Source organism: Eurypyga helias, unplaced genomic scaffold, assembly GCF_000690775.1.
Source record: "Eurypyga helias isolate BGI_N326 unplaced genomic scaffold, ASM69077v1 scaffold6356, whole genome shotgun sequence".
NCBI classification, from domain to species: Eukaryota; Metazoa; Chordata; class Aves; order Eurypygiformes; family Eurypygidae; genus Eurypyga; species Eurypyga helias.
This window is the reverse complement of record NW_010257179.1, coordinates 83,654-111,190: the sequence shown is the minus strand read 5'-3', so window position 1 is coordinate 111,190 and position 27,537 is coordinate 83,654. Positions and strand designations below refer to the sequence as shown.

Sequence of the window (27,537 nt, the reverse complement as noted above, 5' to 3'; positions counted from 1 at the left end):
GGTTTTGAAACAGAATTGGTAATCCAAAAGGCAACATCAAGTTTCCCCGTCTTGTCTTTGGAGGCTTGTCAGTTTTCATGGTGCTAGTTACTTTCTCGGAAGGAGAAATTTATGATGGATTTTGGCATTTGCTTTGAAGAAGTCTTCTGTATTCACAAGGAACGTGTGAGAAGTGTGATACCTTGAACAGAACGGAATTCAAATATTAGATAGTTCTGAGGGGCCTCCAACTCCAAGGCTCTTTAGAACTTAGATCTGTTCAGCTTTTGCTCTCATTTCGGTGGCTTCTTTATCATTTGATTGGTGTCTTTATTGCTTCGGTTAGAGTGCGACAGAGCACTGGCTATTAATTACTCCCTCATTTAGTCCAAATGGAAAGCGGCTGACACTCCCAGTAGCGCTAACTATAGACTGCAGTAGCATTGTAGTCATAATGAGGTTGACAGTATCACACGTTAAAGTCACTCAGTAGGTTAATTCATTTGCATCAACTCATAGGCTGTAAAGCAGCATAAAGGGAGAATTTTCATAATCTGAAATGATTTTGCTTTTTTCAACCATCCTCTTCATTTCTTTGTGATATTTTTGGGAAAAACTTCAACAAACCTTTGGACTTGAGAAGGCCGTGCCCAGCCCTCCAATGTGCCCTTTCCCAAATCCTTCTTGAAAAGAGGCTGACCACATGTGCTTTTTACTTCCCTGAGAGATTTATTGAGAGGAGAGAATTTGCAGCAACCTTAGACTGATGTCTGTTAAAGAGACAGAAGAAAGTATTCGACTTCAACAAAGACCGTGATACTGTTCTTTTAGTCTCGGGCTCTACTGGGTGCAGATGCCTTCTGAACTCTGGCAAAATTGTGAAAGAGTTAGCACAACCACGCCGAGTTAGTGCGAGTAGCTTTGTAATTTTCATTGTATTTGTAAGTTATGTTTTGCTATTGGCCTGCTGGTGTGTGTGTGCACATAGATCTAAGCCTGTGAACACATCAACAGTGGAAGGAACTTGGTATATGTATGCTGCATTTCATGCTTCAAGATAATGTCGAAACATGAAAAAATAGATTTTTGTATTGTTTTGGTTTTGTTGACTTTCATGATGTCTTTTCTGTAAGTGTCTTACATGCCATTCTGACCTCGTGTGGCAAAGGCAAGCGTAATTAGAAACTCCGATGTTGGCAAATCTTCCTGGGAAGTGTTGCATCTCAACTTCCATCAGAGTCAATGGGAGTTATAAGTGGTCAAACTCTTAGTGAAAAAGGAAAGAAGAGAGTTAATTTTGTTAACATACATTTTTGCCTCCTAATGTTCTTAAAGTTGTTAAGTACTTAAAGAATACCTTCAAAGGGAACTAAGCTTTAGGGAAGTAAGAATCATTATTTTTAACAAAGGTGGTTTTCTTCAGTGCCAAGACCATTATATACTGATGCAACACAAGGAAACATTCACTTGTATAAAGAATTTTTCCCCCTCTTCCTTCTATACATTTCCGTATACTTCTCACTAACTCTCACCAGCAGAAGGTGAGTAAAGCGATCTAGGATGACCAGGTTATCATCTGTATCCGTCACAGCTGAGTGACAGCTGCTGGGGCTGTCTTTTGTCTTTTTGCTAAGTCACTACCTCAACAGAAGCAGCAATCCTGGCCTTGCCCGGGCTTGGTGGTCATACTTCCATGCCATGCTCTCTCCTGTGCTGGCAGAAGCATATGTGCAGCCTCACACCGAACACCTGAAGGACCTCATCTGCAAGGTGGCTGGGCAGAGAAATGAGCAGAGGAGAGGGCAGGAGAAGCAGAAGCATGTCTGGTAGCAGTGCTGACTTTGCCGATTTAAAATGTTCTGAGCTAATGGTTGACCTGATGCTCTGCCAAGATGTTGCCTTTCAGTGGAGTCATTTTGCTTTGCCCTGACAGGATAAGGCAGGAATAGGATAAGCCATTATTGCTGTTGGATGTAACAGCGATCTGAGTGATGTGCCAGGAGGAGTAAATGGCACAGCAGGTTTCATGCTGAACCAGTCAGCAGCTGAAGAACTTTACATTCCATGAGGATCACTCCATGAGGCAGCTGAATTCAAAAGCAGAAGTAGCATGGTCTTCCTTGGATGATTAGACTTGGTGCCTGTCTTATGGAAAAGCAATGACTAACTTCCGATTGGCTAGAGAAGGTCGGTGATTTCTGTGACCTACAAGAAGTCTGGGATTTTCTGTGTTGGTGAAAATATATAGGGTGACACTATGGTAAGTGCTGTGAGCAGTAGTGGTAAGTGTGCACATATGTAGAACTCTACAGGATATGAAACGTTGATGCTTCTAACTCAGTGGTAGAGGAGAAGAAGAACTGAGGGAATCAGGCTCTGCAGGGAAACGCTTGAAGAAGCAAGCTTGCAAGGCTTAGTGTTATGTGATTTATGAGAGTTAGAATTACAAATGAGCCTCTAAAAGAAAGGTAGTTATGGTATACATATGCTTTGTGGGGAGGACCAGTCCCTGTGCTGGATATACAGTTTTGCTTAGCAGACAACTAATTTAATCTCCCCCCACCCACAACTTTTTGGTAGGCATGGGAGAGAAAAAGGGAAGTGTCAGAAACCTTTGTTGTTCTAAAATGCAGGAATCCAGCTGACAGGAACGGAGGAGTTGCATTGATTAAATCTGAGCTTCCGTCATCATAAGTAGCAGGGATCAGCCATGTGGGTTGGGAAATAATTACAGCATCAGCTCTGCCTATGGTGGAACAAAGCTTGCTTTAAGGCTTCAGTCGTGCTGCCCCTTGACACTTAAAATGCAGTGCTTTGCTTCTGCTGCTGCTTGCCTCGACTTACTTTATTTAAGGAATTACAGAATTTTCATGTGCAAACGAGGAACTGTATTTGGGCTATAGTTTCTGCCTGTAACCTGTTTGCTGAACCTCATGTTTTCATTTTGCTTACTTTTAATGAATAAAAAAAGTCACGTTGCATAGAAACTCACATAATCTATGCAACAGTACTAGCTTTCAGCTGCTGAGTGTGGTATCATTAGGTATGTGCCTTAAAGGTACGGACACAGATATTTTAAGAGATGGCTACTGATTAAGCATGGGGACAAGCCTTGCTTTCTCCGTATTTTGACACATGGTAAACTAAAAAAGAAACTTATCGTCAATGTTTTGCATTCAGAGGTATGTGTGCGTGTGTAATTTGTGTGGGCCATGTAACATTCCAGGTTTTGTGCTGTTTGTGGACTTCAGTCTGCTCACAAATTGTGGAAGAGGTTAATAACATGTCATAGCAATGCATCAGCTTTGTACAACAGTTAGGAGTCAAAGTTACCACTCATACTGTCATAGAGAAAGTGCTGATGACTGAATCTGTGAGATTAGATAGGAGAACAGGTCTTTGTTCTCACACAACGAGAAGAAAGCTCTGTGTTTCTTCACAAAATACTACTTTCAACCACTGTAGATAGTAATCATGGTTATTTAATACTCAGCTGAGACTAAAAACCAAGGAAGATTAGAGCTTTCTGAAATGTTTTCAGCCTGCAAAAAATTTACTGTCATTTACTCATCTTGACGATTATGGTCAACCTCACCACACAATTTTGGCTAAAAACATATACTTCATCCAGGGCATGGCAGTATTGCCAGCCCTGGGCTCTGCAGCTTTAGAGTAAGAGCATTTCCAGGGAATAAGGAAGATCTTGTTGCTGCTGCTTTACCCGCATAATTGGATTTGAAACCACATTTGTCATTAACATTTCCTAACTGCCAGGCTGTGGAAGGGCATTCTTCTTCTTTTGGCAGCTTGTAAATGCAGCCTTACTTCAGTTCCTTTTGCTTTTCTCATAGTTGCACTTCTGGATTTGGCCACAAAATCTGCCTGTGCTGCTTGCATGAATGTAGAATTAAATGGAGTTCCTTCAGAAATCATTTGGATTGCTGTGTCTGCAGCCATTGGACCCACTCCCATTAAATGCCTCCTGTGAAGTGCTAAGTGCTCTCAAATCCTACTGAGAATTACAAGCTTGAACTGCCTCTGTGGATGGAGAAATAAAAGACCAGAAAGCTGCTTGTTTATTTCACAGTTTAAATGACTATGGACTGCTTAGAGACAAGTGAAGTGATAAAAATTTACACAGTGCTAAACTTGCTGCAAGTTACTCAAATACCTGAGTATTGCTTATGATGTTTGCAATATGGAAACCAGGAGAAGGCTTGAGGGCAATGGCAGCGTCTGTTGCTGTCACCTGCCTGATGTACTGTGAAAAATACCATAGGATTGTGAAAAATAGGTTGGCAATTCAGTTACAATAGACTGTCATTTTATATTTCTCCCTTGGGTGGAATAGGGATACTGGAATTTATGAGATAAAATATCCTATTCCTATTTAATGTGAAATGGATTTAGACACTAACTTTCAGGTTGCTTTTTATAAAAATCCTAGCTCTTATTTAATTAATTTTCTTTCCCTTTTTGAATGAGGTTACAAACCCTCAAAGTTTAGTGAAGCCTTGCTCATCACAAACTTGCAGAGGTATTAAGTCAAGAAGACATGTAATTCATAAGCCACACATAATCGACAACCATTTTGGTCTACTTGTGCTTTTGGTTTTCTGGTTTTGATAACAATTATTCCAGGGGACAGGAGAGTCCAAGGTTGAGGACAGCTACATCAGCCTGGCATAATGATGATTGAATAGAAATATCCTGTGTGAATTTGGCTAAATCCTGCAATTTCTCTGTGTTGATAATACCTCAGTGGGGCTAGATACAGTTATAGTAAAAAGAAGGCAGATATGCACCCAAATTTTTAAATAATGGGCTCCATGGAGATACCCAAAGGAGTAGTCTGTGGAAATGTGAAACTATCAGAAAGGAAGGAATCTCTTACAGATACTTGCAAAATACGGTTTGTTTTGATGTCTTGTTGCTATGAGAAAAATGTTATCGGAGAAGTTTGTCACAGAGTGCCTTGGCTTAAATAGCCAAGTCCAAAATATCTGACTTATGTAGACAGTCAGCTAAGACATGTAATAGTATTCCAGCTACTAATCTTCTTCTTATACCAGGGTAAGGTAGGAATGTGTCTCTTCAGAAGTGATATTTGTAATTGATATGGCCCTTGTGCTTACAGAATGGACTCAATGCTCTGCACCTGGCAGCTAAAGAAGGCCATGTGGGACTGGTACAAGAATTATTGGAAAGAGGGTCGGCTGTGGATTCTGCCACTAAGGTAATTCATGCATGTCTGTAAGATTATTCCCAAAAAGTCGCATACATGGGAGAGACTAAAAAAAAAAAAGAATTGAAGTACAAAATAAGATGATAATATAAATACCTCACTGATATTTAAAATGTTATTTCTACTAAGGTCTGCAAGTCTTTATTCTTTGCTAAAGCTCACGGGTAGTAAATGAAGAGGGGGAAAAAGTATTATTTGTACAATCTGTTTAGAAGGGAAGCATTAAAAGATTTTAGCAATGCCATTATTCACATATTTCATTATCTCCAGTGACAAGTCTTCATTATAGAGAGAGTAACTGTGACTCAAAATAGATTTTTTTCAAACCCATGAAAATTGGCAATTGACTTTATCATATCCAGAGCCGTTTCACTCAGGGCACAGTGGAAAAGAAGTCCTGTGTGATAAGTTGTTTTGCCTTCAGCCTTGCCACAGGCAGGCACATGTGTTATGTCCAAAACTTTCGATCAGTATTTGTTGCCTTGAACGACGTAATGTTTGACTCAGGGTCTAGGTTGCCTGGCTGTGCTCAGCCTTTCCATCTAGTGACCACCACTGTGTCCCTGCGGCGCTCTTTTTTTTTTTTTTTTTTTCCCCTTATGATTTCTGACGCACAGGATCTCCATCAAGGTTAACACTTGATCCTCAGCTCAGACAGCTTCTTGGTGAACTTGTGATTTCCATTATTGATGAAAAAATGAAGTACCCTCCTTCAAAACCATCTTTAGGTGACCCCTCATTGAAGCTTTGGCAGACTCAGCAGATTCTCGATAAGACTTTGGGTTTTGTTCTTGTTTTATGAATCTTGATTCTTTAATAAAGCCATTTAAATATTGTTCCCAGGATGAGAGATTGGCTTTGAAAAAATACAAGGCTCTTAACAAAAGCAGTGGTCTACTGCACTGCTGCTGTTTTGTGAGAGATTATTTTTATTGCACAGTGCACATCTTTGCTTAAAGTTACTGCCTTTCAAAAATATGCATTTTAATTTGATGCCAATTGAGAAGAGAAAAAAAAGATGTCTCATGCTTTTAAAAGGCTGGTTTCTGTTATTTAGTAGTCAGATCTTTCTTTTGGCTCTTGTGCTGGGAAATCTCATTTGACATGTGATTCACAGCTTGAATTTTAGGACTTCTAAATTTCAGCTACCTTCTACAGGACACGATCTCTGGACCTAAATGGAAAGACCTGTTAGACGGTACTGAACTTTACCTAGAATTTTGTCCCATGCCCTAATCCCATTCTGTAGTTTCACTCAAAATTTATGCTACGATGTTAGTGTTACACAGCCACTCAAGAAATCTTCATGGTTGCAACTACCAGTTCTATCCCCTGTGGTGTTTATGGAACATCATGGAACTGTAAGGTAAAATTGCACTCAAAAATAAATGAATGTTACAAAGAACTGCAGGTTGAAATTATTCCTGAGGAAGGGTAATGTGTTTCTTTTTTTCTCCCCTCCCTATAACAGAAAGGGAATACAGCCCTGCACATTGCATCCTTAGCAGGACAAGCTGAAGTTGTCAAAGTTCTGGTTAAGGAAGGAGCCAATATTAATGCACAATCTCAGGTACGATGCTGATTTCCCCTTCTCTCTTCTAAAAGTTACTTGGTGAGATTTTCATGTGATAGACCTGAGATGTTGGGCGGTGATTCCAAACGTCCAAGCCTGACAAATCAGTCAAAGTGAGGCTTATATAGCATTCACTGTTAAGTAGAATAAAAATAAATAACAAATTGAAGTCATTAAATACTCATTGTGTGATACAGGAACTTGCATTGTTGATTGAAATCTTCTAGAATTTCCTAGTGTGCTTTAATAAATTGTTTCAGAAATTTTTCGAAGTGCAGAGATATTACATCATGCATTTGAGCTGAATTTGGTGAGCAATAGCAAAGGAGATAACTTCTTCAAGACTTGTTTTATACAATTGCTTTTCATGGTTATTTGTTGGCTAAAAATCTGCAGATAACTTTCTCTGGGCTTCTGAGCTCATCCTATATGCCTTCAGAAAGAGTTTAAATCAGAAGTTTTTAAATGTACATTTGAATTGGGGAGGTTCACCTTGTCCTGGCAGGCAAACCAACTGTAAAAACAGCCCTGTTATTTCCACTGACGTGAAGCTTGTCTGCTCTTCCAAAATGTACCAGAGAGCATGGTGATGTCTCTCCCTGCCGTTTGGCAAGGCTGTAGTGGCAGCTGCCTGCCTGCTGTGATTTCAGAGCTCTGAACAACATCTGCTAGCTTTGCAGTGAACAGACACTGCAAACGAGCTAGGTGGTGGTTTGTTCTCCGAACTGTCCCTGTCTCCTCTGCCCTGTCAGACAGACACACTATTAGAAGACTGGATCAATTGACCAAGTTCTCCGAACATGATGTTTGAGATACCTATTATTTCCTCTTTTAGGATTAGGAACAATTTATCAAATAATTTGATGAATGTTTGTAAATGCTACCTTAACTATGGCAACTGCCTGTCGCTATGAAGAACTGAACAGATGGTATAGATGAGGGCTATATATGATAAAGAAAGTGCATCTTTCTGAAGCATCTAGTCAGCTTGTGACATTCTCAGAGTAAATCATCGAGCTCAGTAAGAGCGTTCAGATTGAGTCCTAGTGCGTCATTCAGTGACCACAAATACCATTTTTGCAGTAATGGTGTAAGCTAAGACCATGAGAAAAACACGTCACGTTTCAGGGGTAGATTAATTTCAAATTAAATTTTCCTAGCACTCGCTCTCTGTGGGCAGTATAATGGCCCTTAGCTTAATCATGCTGGGGTACGCGAGCAGAGCAAGGAGAGAGTGATTTGATTTAACAGTGCAGCCAGGAAAGTACCTTGGTTGATCCTCTTCTGTAGTGCATTCTCTGGCCAGTAGGAACACAGACAAGTTTAAAAGGTTTTGGTCTGTCAGAGTCCATCCTAAGTCTGTCTAGCTCCATATCTTGCTTGCCCAGACCTGGGAAACTGGGATATGGAGGGATTTTTTTTCTGTTTGATGTTACAAATTTATGATGGAGAGTGTAAAGTAAGTAGAGAGCAGGAGTTGAACAAATAGGTTTATAAAATGAGTAGGTTTGTCTGTACCTTCATTACATTTTAAGACATAAGAAATTAAAAAGGTCTAAGTTGCCTGACGCCAGTATTTTTAAAATGCTTTCTGCCACAAAGTGACTGCCAGAGAGCTCTCTTAGGACAAGTGATGGTCAGTTACTCCCTGTGCTCCACTCCATTAAATACAAGAAATCTTGTACTTTCATTGCTTAAAAATTTAGCAAACTCCTTTCATAATGACCTAACTGGATGATTTCTTCATACATTTATCTATTGGCCTTCTCATGTGTGTAAGAAGGTAAGGCAATGTCTTTAATGTTAGGATTTTGAGCATGGTAAGAGAAATAATTGTAAAAATAACACTATCATGAAGCAATATCCCTCAAAAAACCTTCATAAAGGCTTTTCCTTATGCTGGAAAACTAAATGAAGTTTTCTAAATTAAAAATCCTACCAGAATTGGAAATTGTTTTCACTGGTATATTTTCTACAGTATTCTAGATTTGCACACATATATTGTTAGCGCTGGATGTTCTGTGTAATGTACACAGGCCTGTTAACAAGCGTCTGCTACTTGAAATAATTGAATGAATCTGATGGAGGACATGTTTTCCCCAGTGCTGCTCACTCGTTGCCTCCAGACAGGATGAATTCAAACTGCTCTGACATACATGTCCTGGATTTGTGCCACGTTGTCTTAATTAAACAAGTCCTGTTGTCTTGAATGGGAGGATGAGTCTGTAATGCAGTGTGATCCAGCTGTGGGGGCATTTGGACCTAGACCTATCTTCTTTTTGGTAAATGTTGAATGCACTTGGGTAATATTTAGTGATAGCGTTTGACACTTTGAATAGTATTTGTGTTGTAAGCGTTCACGCACACGTTCCCCTACAGCTATTAGTTTGAATATGAACAAACACGTATGTTGACTATAGGATAGGTGAAAAGGATGTGTTTGGGTTTTTTAGTCAGGGATCTGAGCAGACTCCTAAGAATTCGGTTCTAATTCTGATTTGCGAGAGGCTTCCCTTGGAAAATGAAATAAAAATGTGATTTCTTTATGGCTCATGAATGGAGTGAGGATAATGAGTGCTGCCTTTCTACTCAAGGTTGAACTGACATGCTCAAGAATCACGTGTCACAGAAAATAAGTAAGTTAGCGAAAATAAAAAAGAGAGAAGCAAACCAGAAATTTCAAAATTATTAGAGAATAGTCACTTGATTTATAATAAAAGATCAAGACAGAGTCAAGCATACCTAACTACAGCTGGTAGAAAAGAAAAATACGGAGTTATATAGAAAAAGGAAAATAGGATGCCTGAACGGAATATACCTGAATATTCAAATACTAAGATTTTTGTCAGGAAGTATGTCATTGATGAAAAGGTGAAGAGGAAAAACAGTCATGTTGGGAAAGAGCTTAATTGAGAAAGAAATGAACAAAAGTACAAATTAAAGGTTAAATTAAATAAAACAGTAAGAAATTATGACTGAAATGCTCGGTTTCTCTTTCTTACATTTTCTCTCAATTCCATTCTTAAAAAATAGATGCTACATTGTCATTCTTAAATCTTTTAGGAACAGTTGTTGGTATTGAGAGTATATTACATCCTTTCCTTGGTGCCTCTGTTATTTCACACTTTATTTTTTTTAGGCCCCTGCTAAATGCCATTTGTTGGTAGTGATTTCTTGCCGGTGAAGTTACTCAGATTTTTTCATAACTTCCTCTTTAAAGAACTTCGTATCTGTCAGGGTCATTCTCATTTCCAGTGGTGACAAAATTTCTTCACTGATGATAAACTGAGAGATGAGTATTCTTAGCTCCAGACTGGTCAGTTTATTGTGTTTTCCTTTTCTCCATTAAATTGCATAAAACCCCCAGCATTTATCAGTACTTACCACCAGGGACATCGGAAACCACTCTGATTTCCCAATTCCTTGCAACAACAAAATAAGAGAATTATCTCAGAAAATGCTATTAAAAACATTGTAACCACTGAGATTACAAACCCCATCTGTGCCATCTGAGACCGTTAAGCATCCAGGACTTGGATTTTATGGGGTTTGTTTTTCTGTTAGATTGCTTTGCTTTGCCCTTCAGTTTCATGTTGGCCTTCAGAGCTGTTTTGTTCATCTTCTTTTTTAAAAAGTCTGTTCCTTTTGAGCTAATACATCACCACTATTTTTAGAAAAGTAATTTCTATTTTGATAAAAAGTCTAATTGTGCAGTGATTACTAATTGAAGACTCCACTTTCACCTACATGCATATCATCGGAGAGCTGACATCTTCCTTGAGTGTGTTTCAGGCAGATGCTGAAATGAGGGCACACCCAGAAATGCCCAGAGATCTGTTCCTTTTTTGGCATACCTGCACTTAGAATTTGAACAGTGTGCAACTGTTTGGCTCAGTTAGAATCACCTTTTGCTAAGTATTGCTGGAGAAAATATTCAAAGAGTATCTCTAAAACTAAACCAAAAAGTTGATGCTGCTCATAGTTCAGTGAGCAGATCTAGATACGCTTCATCAAGTAAAAAAAATCAATTTCTCCTCTTGATTTGCCCATGATTTTTGGTCGTGTATACATCTGACCAAGCTGCACTCACTGACAGTACAAAATCCTGTCTGGGGATTGGATGGTACAAACTGTAATGTGAAGTGGGTAACAGATCTACTGGGGTTGGTCTAGGCTGTTCCTCTGAGTTTTGGTTACATTTCCTTGCAGAGCAGAACAAGGCCATGCCATGGAATGCTGTAATCTTTAGCAATATGTATTCATTTGTGTGGGTGATCCTCTAGGTGCTTCTGAATTTCAGTGGGGAATTCAGAAAAAGTCCCCAGGGGACACTGAAATGTTTCATTGTGCAGAACCATGGAAGGGGCATTGGCACTGGTCACTCTCTCTCTCATGCACACCCACCCACCCATCACAGACTTTGGCTGAGCCCAGTGGTACCCTCCTTTCACAGCTGGATCACTTCTTTACCCCAGACCTATGCTCAGTTGTTTCTTGTGCAGTAATTCTTCTTTGTAATCTTCCTCTCAGTGAGTGTCTACTCCTGCAGCATATTAGGAATTCTTATGCCAATTCTTGATCTTTTATTGCCAGGTGGAAGAAACATCACCAGATTTAGTCATTCCAACCCTTCCCTTTGATAAATTACTTTACTGCTTTTTCTTGAAGTCAGATTGTGTCATCTGACTCATGTATAGGCATCAGAGATGTCTGATAACTGGAATATTAGACTGCCAAATGTGATGATAACCCTACTGCAATAATCTTAATAGCTGAGTCTACCTGTAGACTCCCCTGCAGCAATGGTGCTGAGCTCTCCTGAGCATGCATACCTTACAGAACAGATCTGTCCTGACCTTCCTCTGTGCCAAACAAGGTCAAAAAAGTTAGCCTTGTGCGAAGATTTGCACCTCCTATGATGAGGTGATTTGACAAATGTCAAGTGATTGAGGTACGAAGAGCTGAAAAGTAAAAGACAAAATGAGGAAATATAATTCACTCCTGTTCAGTAACTGTAAGGGAACTATCATAACCTGGGGTCACCGAAGAAAGAAATGATTCCCTTCAATTTTAAAATTTCTGCAAGGAAGTTTTGAACAGAACCTGTTCCCCGTTAGCTGCTAAGGTTGTGCTCTGACCACTGCTTCATCTGGGCCCCCTCACAAAAGGAGGAGCTGCCTTTTAATCATCAGATTATTTAAAGTGACCCAGATACAGAAAGTAAGGATTTGATAAATCAGTCCTCCCCCAAGCTGATCTTGTTATTTAAAAGCCCTCTGGTTTCCTTTCCTCTATATCCTTCTCTAAGCTCATTGCAAACACATTAGCCAGGAAATATTTTGGTTTACATTTGCGCCCATTATGGTTACCAATAGCGTTTCAACATGTAGGAGATGCTGTCGTGACTGCTAGGGCACTCTTATCTGGTCCGTTCATCAGATTGAAGCAATCCTTGGAGCAGCACAAAACTTCCAGCCTCGATATTCTTTCCCAAAAATGTGTGATAAGGGAGCTTGTTCAGTGTCCATATTCAACGTTACCATAAAAGCAAGGGGAGGATTTATGTGATTCTCAGAGAAGCGATCAGCTTGTCTCTCTCAGGATGCCCTAGGATTTGCTTTAGCAGCGATAGCTCTCCCCATGGTTTGTACAGATAATCTTACCTTCAGAATGGAGCGTATTGTGCAAAGTATTTGCCACTCCATTATGACGAAAGGTTTTAATTCCACCAACTGGGCTTTCTACTTTGATATCAGTATTTTTAGAGAGATGGATTTTTAGCTGCTGTATATCAAGAGGAGTCATTTAGCTGCAGTTCATCATTGCTAATGTAATAAAGGATCAGGCTCGTTATCTCTTCACTGGAGGGGGAAAAAAAAGACAAACCCTGCCTTCTGGAGGATTATATGGATTTTGAGGGACGTAAACAAAAGTAATACATTAAGAACAATGAAAGAACAGATATATTTATTGACCCTACTTTAAACTAGACCAAGTTTCAGCTGCCTGTCCCTTACAGTGATTATCAGTTAATGATAAACAACCCTTATTCCTGGTCTTGAAGTATGATCTCAGGCACCCATGGAAGTGGAATCAAGCGGGATGCCTGTGCAAGCGAGACTGAGTGGCGCTGACAGATTGAATCAGTGAATGACAGGATAACAAAGCATGAACATAGGATAATGATTGTTGATGGGAGTGTGCTGATGTGGGACTCTCCAATTTCCCCAAATAATACAGTTAAAAGAAAAACAAGCTTGTGAGGATGTCCAGTTTATGGTGTCACCTGCAGAAGGAGAAGAGAGGTGATATGGAAGTACGGGACTGGTTGGCTTGCTCTCAAAAGCTGCTCTGAGGGTCAGGAGCTTTTGAAGAACAGAGGAGGGTGCTGAGCCAGTTTCTTCCTGGGATCCCAGCTGCAGCCATAAAATAACTGAATGTCTCAGGATGTCAACTGAGACTGACACCAAACTGGTAATATTTACAACCTACACCTTAGTCTGTTTTGTTATCTTGCAGTCTCTGTGAAAGTGCTGTACAGGGACCATTGGTCCAGGCTGAAAGATACTAATTTAAACAAATAGTGGGGTACTTTTCAGCTGATAATGTGATACGTGGCCTTTAATATTTGTTCTTAAAATGCATAAGCTGTAGGAGCCTGCCATAAACGAAGATCGGCTGGCAGGGTAAGTGCTCACCAGAGCGACACGCCACATTTCACCCCTGCGTAATGACGCAATCGACGATGATAAGAACCAGGCAGTGGAAATGTTATCCACATATATTCGTGAGAGTGTAGATATAACTCAGTCACTGTCAAATAAACACATTTTATTTATAATTCTAGTGCAGTATTGTCTTCCTTCCAGTCCTCAACCATATACATAAAATATTAATTTACCATGTTTGGGAGGCAAACCCCAAATGCTGTTTTGGATGACTGCTCAGAATTCAGATGCAAGACTCTGCCCCAGCTAAGCTTTTGGAGCCTCACCCATGTCCAGTATCAAGGTTATGGTTTTTTGTGCATGACTAACCTTTTCTCTTCCCATTATTCTCCATCAGCTCAGTTTCTTTTACAGGTTCCCTTTTTGTAAAAATAACATTTCCAAGGCACAGAACATCTTGATTTCTCCTTGGCTGTGTTTCAGGCTCTGTTGCTGCTTTGCTGTTCTTGCGGGGAAAATTGTGATATTTGAAGCTGCTAAAATAGAATGTTTGTGCTCTTTAAATTTGGCATCTGAGCTCGGAAGTGACTTCCAGTAAAATACACTTCCCAGGAGAGAGGTTCTTGTAACGGTGAGGCAACAGGTGTCATATAGATAGTGCTATGGCTGGGGTTCTGTGTCATCTCTCATGAATGAACTTAGCGAGTTTATCACAAACCCAGACACCATCATTTAACCATAGGCTTTATACTTATTGCACTGGTGTAAGTATAGAGTGGAAAGCACTCAGAAATAGCGAACTGTGTGGAAAGAACTGGGAATACTAGGGAATTAGTGAGACACCTGGAGAGGTGGTACTATTTTCAGTGTAGGCTTCTGTGTCACTACTTTTTTTGTATTTATTTATTATAAGTTAGTTTTATGATCTATCATCTCAAACAGGTAAATACTCTGTCATTGTTTTCTTTGTTTAACTGTTTGACCCAATAAATCACCAGCCTCCTTAAATCCAGTATTTCTGGCCTTTTTCCTAAACGCTTTTCTCAGCTTTAATCTTGGTGGTCTATGGGACCCTGCAGTCCCCAGCATCTGCGTGTGCTGAATGTAAGGATCGTCACCTAAATGATTAGCTAAGACTTGTTGGGGAATTTTACAATAAGTCAGAATTCAGTAGCTCACATGTGCCACACTACATTGAATAATTCTATGCTCACAAATGTTTACATCTAATCTGTGTGCTGTCCTTTTTACTAGCACTTTCCAGCTTTGTTAGAAAAGGAAATGGTGCCCTAAGAGAATGAATATATACTCATGTGCTGCTCATTTTCAAACACAGAGGACGGAGTCTGGTCAGAAAACATAAGGTGCTTTCATCAGTACCAGAACTGCACAGTATCTCCTTTAGCTGGTTGTTCATGTATCCAAAAGATTTTTTTTACCAGACCTCTCTTTCTCATAATGTGGGTATAGAGAGGGCAAAACAAAAATTCCCTCCATGAAGGAGCTGTGATCATCACAGCAGTGCAGTCAGAGAGGACAAGAGGACAAGAGGGGGACAGGGCATGATTTATTCCTCAGTCTCTCGATGTTGAGCCAGATATTAAGCTGATATTTTTTGGAATGTATTTAGTATTATACAGTTAATCAATATGTGGAGTTACAGTTCTGTCTAATCCTCTTTATTCATAGATGTAACAAAGGGTAGTTTACTCGATCCACCTTTTCATTCTCAATTTCATGCTGCTTAAATTGTCAGTTGGGCCAGGTGGGCTCTTGATTCGGATATTCTCAGTCTATCTTTGGAATAGGCAGCTTTCCCTTCACTGTATGGCAAAATGAAATTCCTTACGCACCTTAAATTTGGCAACTTAAAATTAAATGCTGTGAATTTTCCTTTAGCAGATCTACACAAGTTTGACAGTTGCATATTTCTTGAATATAAATGTAGATGCAGTGGTCCAAATATTTCTGAGATTTTTGTTTGTCTTGAAAAAAGAATATGGAATATATCATTGTTTTATGGAAAACATATCTTCATGGAAAAAAAAGAGGAATGTAAATAATTGGTAAAGTTACCACAATATAAAGCTCCCAGATTATGATGTAAGCTAACAAAAAAAAAAAAAGGCATTTAAAAGTAGGTACCTTGATCTATCCTTAATTCACCCTTTTAGGCAGAGAATCTCTCCTGCTAACATAAAATCCTCTTATGAAGAGTTTATTTTTAGACTGGCTGAAAATCATGTTGAGCATAATGCACAACAAGGTTCCCAGGCTTGTGATACTGTTGATTCTATCAGCAGATGTGTTCTTAATTTAGCTTGCAGGGTTGCATTAATGGCAGCTCTCATATTTTATTGGTTAAAATGAATTAATTGCTTAGATAGTTAGAGGACTTTTCACTGAATCACAGAATGACTGAGATTGGAAGGCAGCTCTAAGTCACCTGGTCTAACCCCCATGCTCAAACAGGGTCACTCCCCAGCAGGCTGCCCAGGACCACATACAGATGGATTTTGAGTACCTCCAAGGATGAAGCAAAAAAAGTGTTTCCTGATGTTCAGAGGGACCCTTCTGTGTTTCAGTTTGCACCTGTTGCCTCTGGTCCTCTGCCTTCCCTGCATAATGGTCTCCTATTTCAGAGGGAATAGCCTTTGCTGGAGTGGTTATTTCCTCTTCTGTGGAGACTACGCAGATAAAGGGAAACAGCTAGTGAAGGTAGAGTTACCTTGTTTTACCTGTTAAGGTGAGATGTAGATGTCATTGTTTTAGGCTGATATCTGTGGAAAAATGGGGAAAACGGGGAGATGAATTGAATGCCGCTGAATAAAGATTTAAATCAGGAATTTACCATTCTTGTTGAAGTTGAGCAATATACTCAAGTAGAAAAAAATCCTGCAACAGTTATTGAACTTAAAGGTCCCAGAAACAATCATGATCTTACTGTGTAAAATGATATATTAATACATAACCATAAATCAGAAGATTTTATAAGCTATTTGAGTTGTTTCATGAGTAATCTGAGTTTGTCTCACCCTTGTCTCATTTTTGTCTCATCCTTTGTGCCACTATCTGTTCTTTTTGGGTCTGTCTTAAATTCTAACAAGAGCAGAAAGAGAAGGAGGCACAGGGAGGGTGGTAGGGCAATTTTACGAAGGCTTCTCAGGTTAGGTTAAGTGCTGGGCCCTATGAAGAGTGACCCCAAGCAAACCCAGTTTTTATATGGGCAGTATTTTGTGCACAGAATCTTCTCTGGAAGTGTCTTGAGAAGGGCAGTTGCAGAAAAAGCTTAATGAATCTGGTTTTCATTTGTGACCTTGAGACAGTAACTCTGAGGGAGAAGGCTACCAAACCAAAACCCCATGCACTAAGGTGGAGAGGCAGAGGAGGTCTGGGTCGGGCAGCCTGCTGGTTGTGTTGACCTCTGACTGGTAATTAGGAATGATCATTTGCTGTATGTAAGCAATTGCATTAGATGTCAGCTGTCTTGTCTTCCCTGGGAATCTCAGTGATCTTCTAGTACAGTCTTAAACAGTTCCTGGGGGCCTTTACAATAAAACAGTTCATCAGGGTTTACATTGCTATCATGGGTTATGTTGCTAAGTCTCATGTGTCATCTTAAAAGAGGCAAACTGAGGGAAGAGATAATATATCTCTGTTTTCTCTCTTTTCCTTACCAGTATGAAGATAGACAGATATATATGATATATAGAAACTATAGGTACATAGACACTAAAGGCCACATCTTCATAGACAAGCATGGGACGGCTAGTCAGTCGAATGGACTGGCTACTAATCAGAGTTTGGAAGCTGTGTGCTTCCGATCATTTGGTACAATGAGTATGGTTCCCTGAAAGCTTGCCATAAAATAAAGCTCAACCAATCTATACAACTGTTTGTATGATTTTCTAAACACTCTGATAATCCCTCTGCTTCTTCAGACTGCGTTCTTCATTAGGGCTTGGGCAAAATTTAATGATACAAGTTCTGAGTCATATATAGACTTGCCAATTTGCATTAATAGCTTGAAGAATCATTGAGAGCTACTCATTTTCTCAAATTAGCAAGTGAATCAGTGAATGTAGTAGAAAGAATGGAGTGGGAAATATACTCTTTTTGTTTAGCGTTAATTTCTCATTATAACTTTATATTATAGCATTAAACATGTTGCAGTATACATTTGTAAAGATAATGAAATCTTAGTAGTCTGTTCTCACTACAAACACCCTGATGAAACCACTGTTTGAAAATGAATGTTATATATCATTACAAAATTAATTTCTATTTTTCAGATGCTGCACAAAATCTAAACATACAGACATAACATAGTTACACAGCCAGCTTTCAGAAAAGGCAAAATAAAGTGCCTTTCTCCATTTTCACAAGGGCCTGTAGTGACAGGACAAGGGGTAATGGGTTTAAATTGAAAGTGGGGAGATTTAGACTGGATATCAGGAAGAAGTTCTTCCTTGAGAGGGTGGGGAGGCACTGGGACAGGTTACCCAGAGAAGCTGTGGATGCCCCATCCCTGGAAGTGTTCAAGGCCAGGCTGGATGAGGCTGTGAGCAACCTGGTCTAGTGGAAGGTGTCGCTGCCCATGGCAGGGGGGGTGGGACTAGATGGGTCTTTAAGGTCCCTTCCAACCCAAACCATTCTATGTTTCTATGATTTCCAGGGCACATTTATATGCCAGAGTTGGTATTTTTAGTTTAATTCTGGACTGTGTTTATGCAGTATGGAATCATAAGTGGAAGGAAAATGTATTGAAATAAAGATTCCCCACCCCTGGCCCAGTAAACCTTCTGTATCCCATTCCACATGCTAAAACAGGGAGGGGAGAGGTGGGTCTCCATTACAATACATCCATGGAGAATCATTAACCAGAATGTCTTGGAGTCAGTAGATAACACAGTGGGGTAATGAAACAGAAGTTTAGGGAACACGTGTTCTCTCTTCAGTTTGTTGAAATCTAGCATCTTGAGCTTCTAAATATCTCTAGAAGCAGAACAGAGAAAGCAATTATTGGCCCATAGCTCTTTGAAAGTAAAAGATTATAAACTGGGAAGGGGATTTTAGATTAAAAAGGTAAAGTAAACGAAGGGAAGGATATGCTTTTGTGGTGGACATTTCCATTTAACGGCAGGACTGGCTGAGAGACAGAAACCTGCTGTAAGGGAGACAGACAGATACAACATAGAAACGGGGCAGGATGGGCGGAGGTGTGGAAGTCCTGGGGTCCAGTGGACAAATGAGAAGGAAGAGCTGCAGCAGGACTGTCAGGTAATCCCACTGGGCAGACCTCTGCCAAGGACAGCTGTAATATTGAGAATCCTAACATAAGAGTTTTTTGGCCAAGAGCTACAAGTGCTGAGGTGAGGAACACTCTGATCAGCAGCTCTGAAACTGGTTCTTCACAGACAAAGCAGATTTCACCCTGCCAGCGTAAAAAGTGGGGCTTGACCTGGCCAGGGGGAGATAGTCAGTATGTCTGGTATAGGCAGTTTAGTATATAGACCTTGGCATGCAGTTGCAATTTCCAAAATAAGCCAGCTTTTCAGAAAATATATGCAGTAGTTTTAAAGTATAAATAAATCTTGGGAATGAAAAAAACCCTATGATTTTATGTGCCAGAATTTCCTTCCCCCAGTTGCTGTAGTTTCAGGCATGATTATAGCATGTGAGGAGGATATCCTTGATAAAATAGTCATTCTTCTGGATCTCAGCAAAAGCATTTAGTACTTCTTGATAGTAAATGGCCATGAAGTCATATATGTATTTTTTATGGTCTCCTAATCCCAGATTTATTGTCCTGATCCTGTTCCAAGAATTAGGGACTTGAGTTGATTAAAAAACCTAAGATTCTTCAGAGCTTTCAAGCAAATTGATTTACTCTGGTTTGAAAATTCCTATTCCTCAAATTTATATTAGTTGGTATGATCCTTGTATTTGTCCATGTAATATTCAGTGCCAGAAAGATTTTACAAATGGCACATATTACAAATTAAAAACTGCTACATGAGACTTTCATATTAAAGTACTGATGAGGCAGGTGAAAAATTCCTATTATACCTAATAGGTTGACGTTTTGTTTCTTTCCGGAGCAGGAGGGAAAACCCAAAGGGTGAGCCAGCTCGGTTACTTGCGGTTTTCCCTGAGCTATTCTGTACAAGTGCAATGGAAACCAAACCCATCTGTTCATAATTCCCAACTGCCAGCTTAGTCCCTATGCCTGGCAATCCCTTGCCCTTCTGCACCTTCCCAATTACATGCTGAACAGCATTCCTTCTTTTTTACAATGCGGTGCGTTCTTTGATCTTCCTGCGGTGAAGATCTGGCTGGGGACCAGCCCAGAGACCAGCACAGCCCTCAGCCTCCCAGCTCCAGGGGTGGCCTGGAAGAGGTTGGCTCCTTTGCACAGCCTGTGCTTCCAGTTTGCTGCCTGGCTAGCAGTGATCTGGGGGAAGGGAAGCTGCCCGTCAAAATGCAATGCAGACTGACCTTAATGTTAAGAGGCTTGATGTCTAACCTGAATTTTCTGTCCCGCAACCTTAGTAAACTATGTGCTTTTCTATTTTTTTCAATCATCGGGAACATGCAGAGCAGACCTTTAGCCTCCTCTTTAAAAACGGTTAACTTGTTTTCCTTCAAGATAACAGTCTGAATTAGCAGAACAACACCAATTACTCATCTTTTCTCAAAGAAAAACAGCTTTCCAAGAGAGATATATTTTTACGCCAAAGCAATGATTGTCTTTATTACAGCAGAATGAGCTCATTGACCAGCGCCCCTCTGGTAGACCACCGTGACCCTCAGGTCCTTTTCTGCAGAATTCTTCTCTAAGTCATCATTCCCTGTTTGCGTAATTTGTTTTTCCTGCAGTAGTGGAGGAACTTGTATTTTTCCTTATTAAATTACATTTCCAGCTCTTTTCTCTGGAGTAACAGAAACCTTTACAAATTATGATCCTGTTGTGTGCTGTACTTGCAGACCGTCTTGTTCATGCTGTCTGTAACTGTAATAAGAGCGTTCCATTCCATCCTTCGAGTCATTACTGAGAATATTGGAGAATACCTGCCAAAGAATATTCTGCCCTGTGCAAACCCACTCAGTATACATCCCACAGTTTTGGCATTGAACTGCTGTTAACTGTTCTCCATGTGCCATTTTTTAACTAAATGTCCCAAGATTGTTGATGGAAGCATCAGAATATTATGCAAAGCAGTATTAAAAGACTTGCTACCACACATATATCATATGACATATACAATATGAATGACATTCATTGCCTGAGCAATAGTCTACATTTTTAAATGCAGAGGGGGGGTTGTAAAGACATTGGTTCTACAATCAACTGGATTATCTAGTGGCTGAAAAATGAGATTTCACTTCATTTGGAAATTACTGGAATGTTTCCACAGGAAGTTTGCTAGAAAGAATAATATTGGCTTCCCTGAAACAAGGTTCTTCGTTGTCAGGGTATTTGCATTAATTCTGACTGCTTGTGTAAATGCAAAAGCTGATCGATCATTGTGACAGCATGCAAGATAAAATAAAATTTTTAAAAATTGCATGTTTGAAGTCTGGTTTATGTTCTGGCTAGAAGTGCTATTCCAAGATAGAAGAATATTTTCAGAAGTATAGGTGATTATGTCCTCTTGTGTTACACGGTAATCTACAGAATATTAGAGAATTTTCTAAGGCCTTTTTAACAGTCTTAAAAGCTCTTAGAGGAAGGTTATTACGCAGGAAGACAGCTCACTTCCACGCCTTTCTTTCATAAGGATTTTGTAGATAATTCATTAAAATTGTTTGCATTAAAATATTTTAATGGAAAGAAATTATTTATGTTTCTAGTGAATTTGCCTGTAGTTTGATTAACACAGGAGATTCTTTTTTTTTTTTTTTTAGTTACTGTGTTATCCAGAGCAGGTCCTCTCTAGGATATTTTAAAAAATCATTATAATTAAATTATAGATGAACTTACTGTATGGTCAGAACAAGGTTGAGTTCCTTTATATTTGATGATTCGCAATGCTTTATGTATTACAAAATTTTATGTAGTATGTTAAGCCTTTGTCATCTCTACTCAGCTTGTCATGAGGTATGGACTTTATGGTCTTCAGGGGATGATGTCTTTGGTTAAGTTAATGTAATAAATGGAGGAAACTCTTGCTTTCCTGTCAGCTCTCATAAAACTTTATTGCCAGCTTTACGGTCCCTGAGCATTATCAGCAAGGAATAGCTGTATTAATAATTAGTGTGTCCATTGCTTCCCTAAAATATGTGTCAAAAGAAAATGAGTGTGAAAGCATATAGTTTTATGGGTTTAAATGGCATTAAACATTACCATATTAAGCTAAAAAAACCCCATGAAGTTATTCTACTTACATACTTAAAACATTTTGGTTAAAAAAGCACAAATACATTTTTAGCTGTATTTGGGGTTCATCACTGTTGGTGTATTCCATTTCCTCATGACAATATTTTCTCATGTGTTCTTTCTAGAATGGCTTCACTCCTTTATATATGGCAGCTCAAGAGAACCACATTGAAGTGGTGAAATATCTCCTGGAGAATGGAGCCAACCAAAGCACAGCTACTGAGGTGAGGTATACTGGTCTTTGTTTACATACGCTCTTGTTTTCCTTTGCCTTTATATGCAGATCGCTTAAGTCAGAAGATTTTTTCAAACTGGGTGTTTAGAGAACTTTCACACTTTCAGTGAGTTGTATTTATGAATGTTACCCTTTTTTTGTATACTCACAGAAGATAAGGGTGAACTATTCTGGAAGTGGTGAAAAGTCAAGGGATGAAATCCAGCCTGATTCGTTTGACAGCAAAATTTCCACTGACTTTAGTGAGTCCAGGATTTTCACCTTCAGTTTGTGGCTATTTCTCCTATCCTAGTTTCCAGGAGAATTTTCTGAAAAATGAACGAGGCTTTGAAGAGTGGTCCCTAGGGCTGTTGAAATTTCAGAAGGCCAAGGTAGTATTGTCAGGGAATGGAGCGAACAGTAGACCGATCAAAGGCTAAAAGGAGAGGTACATCATTTCATTTGAACAGATTTGCATCTCAGACAAAGCCCATGAAACCTCAAGCATGTAGGATTGTCATCACCTGAGCACAGGGATCTTTGTGCTGCTTTTTCACTTGCACTGTAAGAACTGGGCAAAAACTGGTGGATATAATATCAACCTGTATCTCCCACTCTTGGATGTGTAAGGGGTCTGCTGGGGAAGGTAGTTTGGAGGCTTTTCAGCTTCTTCCTCAGCCAGCTGAAAAGTGTGTGTAACATAACGTGAATACCATAACTAGGACTATGAGGACTGTGTCCAGAAGGGTGTCTGTGTATAGTGTAAAATGGTATAAGAACAATTTGTACCGACAGTTGTTGACAAGCTTTCTTTTAGATTGTGTCTTGAGATTTTAGATGAGTTCAGAATGTTTTCTGCATAGAGAGAAAGAGCGAGAAACAGGCAAGTGCATGCACAGAAGTGATGAGTGGAGTAGGGTCTCTGTGGTGCTGGGTTCACAGAACCATTCAGGCAGAAAAGGACCTCAGGAGGACACTTACACCAACCTCCTGCTCCTGTTCCCCTATGTGAGGAGCGATAGTAACTGGACCTCCTTGACTCTGAGGCTTGTCCATGACTTTGTGTAACCTATGAATATTCATTGTTTGTGATGAGCGTAAATGGAAAACCAAATGACTAACAAGGATCACAGCAATGAGCTCAGCAGGCAATGTGCTGTTTTCTCAGATGCTTTACTTATACTGCCGGACCCCATAGGTATAAATACACGGAAGGCTGGTATTAATTGTGAGGTTCTGGATTTAACTGCAGTGCTGTAAACCTGCAGTAACTTCTGTGCAAGCAGGCAGACACTGAAGAGAGTTGAGACTCATCTCAGGAGGAATTAAATCATAAGAACTTCCTTCTGCAACTTTGAGGGCAATGGGGAAAACTTACAGGTCGTTAGGATTATGCACATTCTGTTTCCTCCTCTTGTTCTCTTTTCTGCCGAGTGTTCTTTTATTCGAAGCCAAGGGAACGAGTGAACAGGCTCTGTGCTGCAAAGTGTGTTGGCTTCATGTTTGTTCTATGAATGTGGATGTGCCATGTGAAGTAGTAACAGGAAAGTTCCTCTTCTGTCCAAGCTTTTGCTCATGTTTATTACTTTTCCCTAGTCTGTACAGAAACGTACCCATTCTGCATTGCCTTCAGAAGCAGATGAATTTGACATGATGGTGCATTTATACTCGCTCTCCTTTCCTTCAAACCGAACAGCTAGTGTTAACAGCTGCTTTGCTGTCCCTTCTTTGAGTGGATACTGTACCATTTGATGACAGCTCCTAAAATAATCCTCTCGTGACCTGCATGTGTGGCGATCACGTTACATGTCAGCTTTCTGAAATAGGAAATCCCGTGTGATTGCCAGGTAACGTGGCAGAAACACACTCCCCATGAAGAAGCCGAGTGGAACTGGGGCTGTCCACTGGTCTGGCCCAGCTGCAGCTTGTCTCCCAATAACTTTTACTGTCTGTGGTGATCAGGTGCACTTAGAAAATGCGCTTGGAAACACTTGATGATCAGGTGCACTTGGAAATTCATTCCTTAGTTTACAGGAGCTGTGAAGCTGAGATGGTTGTAATTTAATGTGGCCTCTACTTGAATGCAGACATCCAGGCATCACTGGAACTCACAGTATAGTCTGATTTTTATTTTTAAATGCAGGGAGAGAAAAAAAAAAAAATCAAATGCCCCCACTATGAACCCGAGTCCAGGTCTGTTGTCTGCCTTGCTGAAGTGATGGTTTCAGTGATTCGAGCATTACTAAGGGTGGCCTGAGCCACTGTCGGCTTTCACGCATGCCCAGAGTTAGTCTCGTGAACACAGTGAAGAAAGGGTCCATTAAATCAGGTGGCGTGGCAGCCTGAACTGAGGATGCCACCGAAATACATGGAGAAGGACCTTCTGTGTGGCATCAAAGATTGGCTGTCCTCATGCCAGTTGTGTCCTTGCAGAGACGAATGAAAGATAAAGTGGTGCGAATCAAATGGGTGATCTTGTCTGTGAAGCTTCGAAACTTGCCCTGCCTCTGGATAGATTTTGTTTCCTCTGGTGCTTATAGACGTCTTTATACAAAATGGGAGTAAGGGCGAGCTCAGTTTCACAGGGCCTCTAATCCAGGATTTGTTCTCATGTTCCCAGAGGCGAAAGGCAAATGCATTAAGCCATTTCAACACCTAATGTAGCCCCAATCTCAGAATTATCTTTACAGTTCAGCTGTTTCGTCAGCTGTTCACCCTTTTTTAATTCACTGTGCAGAATTTAATCTCTATTACAGAAAGAAACCATAGTATCGCTGTTACAATGCACCTACCCGCGGTTCTACGCAAAAGGGAGTGAATGTTATTAGATTACTAAGGGGAAAAATTGCTTTGGCAATTCTTCAGATGTTTCTTTCAGCATATGTTAGCTCTCATTCCTTCCTAACTTCTCCTTTATTATTTTATCGTCTTTCCAAATTCCTAGTCCAAATCAGTTCTGTCTCATTCCTATGCCTTTTACAGCGTATCTAAATCAGTTTTCTCACTTTCTGGCTATAATGAACTCTGTAATAGTTCCCTCTGACCTAGACATAGAAGACTTTGTTTCATTCCCATCCCTTTTCTTTGTTGTTATTCCCCATGCCTCCTGTCACAGACTCGGTTAGAGGGCTGCTCTCTTCCTCATGGTTCAGCTGCTGTCTGATCTAGCATGTGGTTACAGCACATAGGTGCTTGGGCAGCAGGAGAGACTGGAGCTAGTTTCAGTTTTATAGTCGGAATAAAAGTTATGGGAGCAGGTGAGATAGCAAGTTGTGAAGATGGGATGCATTTTAAAACATTGGCAATCTGGGGCATGTGAGGAGGAGCAAGATGATTGGAAAATAATTTTTAAAAAAAGCTAAAACTATGAATGAAAAGCAGAGACTTTTTTCTGTCTTTGCTTTTCCAAAAAGTACAAATAATCTAATGTTTTCCTGCTTAATTTATGAATTAGAATAAAATGCTAAACATGATCTGGCTTTCTTGAGTCATGGTCCCCGTGTAGCTTAAGAGTAGGAAGCAGTGGCAAATGCAACCAAGATATGCTTTCTTTTCGCAGAGAAGTGAGATATTCAGAAACAGGTTCCCTGTATATTTTTCACATCTTTATTCAGTGCTCACTAATCTTTACCAAAATATTGCTAAGTCTATTCTTTGTGGCCCAATTTAAGATGAGACATAATTAAGAGAGATACTGTAGAATGAGCCTTTGCTTGTACTTGACTTAAGAAAGGACTCCTTTGAAGTGGAAAAAGCGTGCTTCTGACATGTTCGAAATCATACCAGGGTTAAAACTTTGTGCCTCTGATGTCATTTCACTGGAGATGGTAGTGCAGAGGTAGAAAACAGCTAGTAATGTGCTTATCGAATTTGTCTATGTGACCAGCACTGTGCAAATCACTGAAGCTGTACGTCCTTCAGCTTACTGAGCACGTCTTGTTTTCCTCTCTGCCAGGATGGTTTCACTCCTCTGGCTGTCGCACTGCAACAAGGACACAACCAGGCGGTGGCCATCCTCCTGGAAAATGACACCAAGGGGAAGGTGAGATTACCGGCTCTGCATATTGCCGCTAGAAAAGATGACACCAAATCCGCGGCGCTCCTGCTGCAGAACGACCACAATGCCGATGTGCAGTCCAAGGTAACGTGATGCTGCCGTAGAGGTAATGGGGTAGTCACGTGGCTGAGTGCCAACAGGCCACCAGCTTTACTTCCTTTGTCTTCATGGTTAAAGGTAATTTCTTTGGTGGGGAAAGACAAGTTGCCTGACCAGTATCACCAGTAATATATCTATTTTTACAGTGCAGAGCTACACAGTAATTACAAACTACTCATTTTTCTGCTTTTTATTTATACCTCCCATTTCTTTGGTAACAAACTTTCATCATTTGTAAACCAGAAGACAGTGGAATGGAAGCAGAATCACTGCTTCCCTGTTAAACAGGATACTGGTTTATTGCCCATGGGAACATCGGTTGTATTTAAAGTTAATGCATGCATGAATGGCTTTTCCCATAATTAACAGCATAACTCATTTCAAAAAGCAACATAGTTCTTCATTTTGCGGCCAGTCTTTAATACTGTTCCTCTTTTTCCCAAACCATGCTGCATCAGATGATGGTGAATAGGACGACTGAGGTACCGAGAATAAAAATTTTTAATTACTCTTTCTGTTACTTATAGTTATATTTTCTGTGCTATGTGGCAACACTTCTTTACTATTTAGCACCAAAAGTGAAGACATGACTCGTTTTTAATATAGAAATATAACTCAGCAAACTTTTTTTATTCCTTCTTTGTCTTCAAATTTCTTTTTATTTGTGTCACTATTGAAGTAAATTTTTGAGAATTCACATCAATTCAAAGAAGTCTGAAGTAAGTAATGGAGCTAAGAGGAGAAAGATGCTTTTCTAGCTGAATTCCTTTAATTATGAAAATGCACTCACTTGGCATAACTAAATTAAAGTGTCTGGCTCAGACAGAATGGTGGTAAAATTCATTTTCCTTCCTTTACAGTAATAAGTAAAATCAAATCTTCCAAGGTATCTGCTTATTTTTGCCATTGTTCTTACTGCAGTTTTGTCAATAAAGTTTTGAAAAGGCCTTAAGGGATAGCACATAATCAGAGTTTACCTGCGGCAGATATTATATTTCTCATATGGATTCTGGAAATACCAACTCTCCAAGCACTTCCACTAGAAATCATGGGTTCGATTGGCTAGAACTGTGATTTCTCCCCTGAAGATTATTGTTGCGTTTAGGAAAAAGAATTCTTTCCAAGAATGCAGTCATTATTTGAATGTCTGCTTTTAAATAATGGATTTTCTATGTTTGATGGGGGAATGAATTTTTAATGTGCTTCATGCTTGGCGTGCACGGACGTGAGCGAGTTGCCATGAGGCAGCGGGCGATGGGAATTGAAAGGGAGCTTGAAAGATGCTTCTCCCTGGCATCTTCCCAAGGGCATGTTCTTCACTG

The 27,537-nt window shown here is 39.9% G+C and overlaps 1 protein-coding gene across 1 annotated transcript in view; it reads left to right on the top strand.

Moving 5' to 3' along the window:
• ANK2 (ankyrin 2, neuronal) overlaps positions 1 to 27,537 on the top strand; it is a gene marked incomplete at its 3' end in the record, with an annotated part of 130,717 nt that overhangs the window by 19,545 nt on the left and 83,635 nt on the right. Inside the window, exons 3-7 of the mRNA XM_010153912.1 lie at positions 5,117 to 5,215; positions 6,696 to 6,794; positions 21,971 to 22,069; positions 26,015 to 26,200; positions 26,674 to 26,697. Of these exons, the coding sequence (XP_010152214.1) occupies positions 5,117 to 5,215; positions 6,696 to 6,794; positions 21,971 to 22,069; positions 26,015 to 26,200; positions 26,674 to 26,697 (507 nt within the window). The remainder of the gene's footprint in view (positions 1 to 5,116; positions 5,216 to 6,695; positions 6,795 to 21,970; positions 22,070 to 26,014; positions 26,201 to 26,673; positions 26,698 to 27,537) is intronic.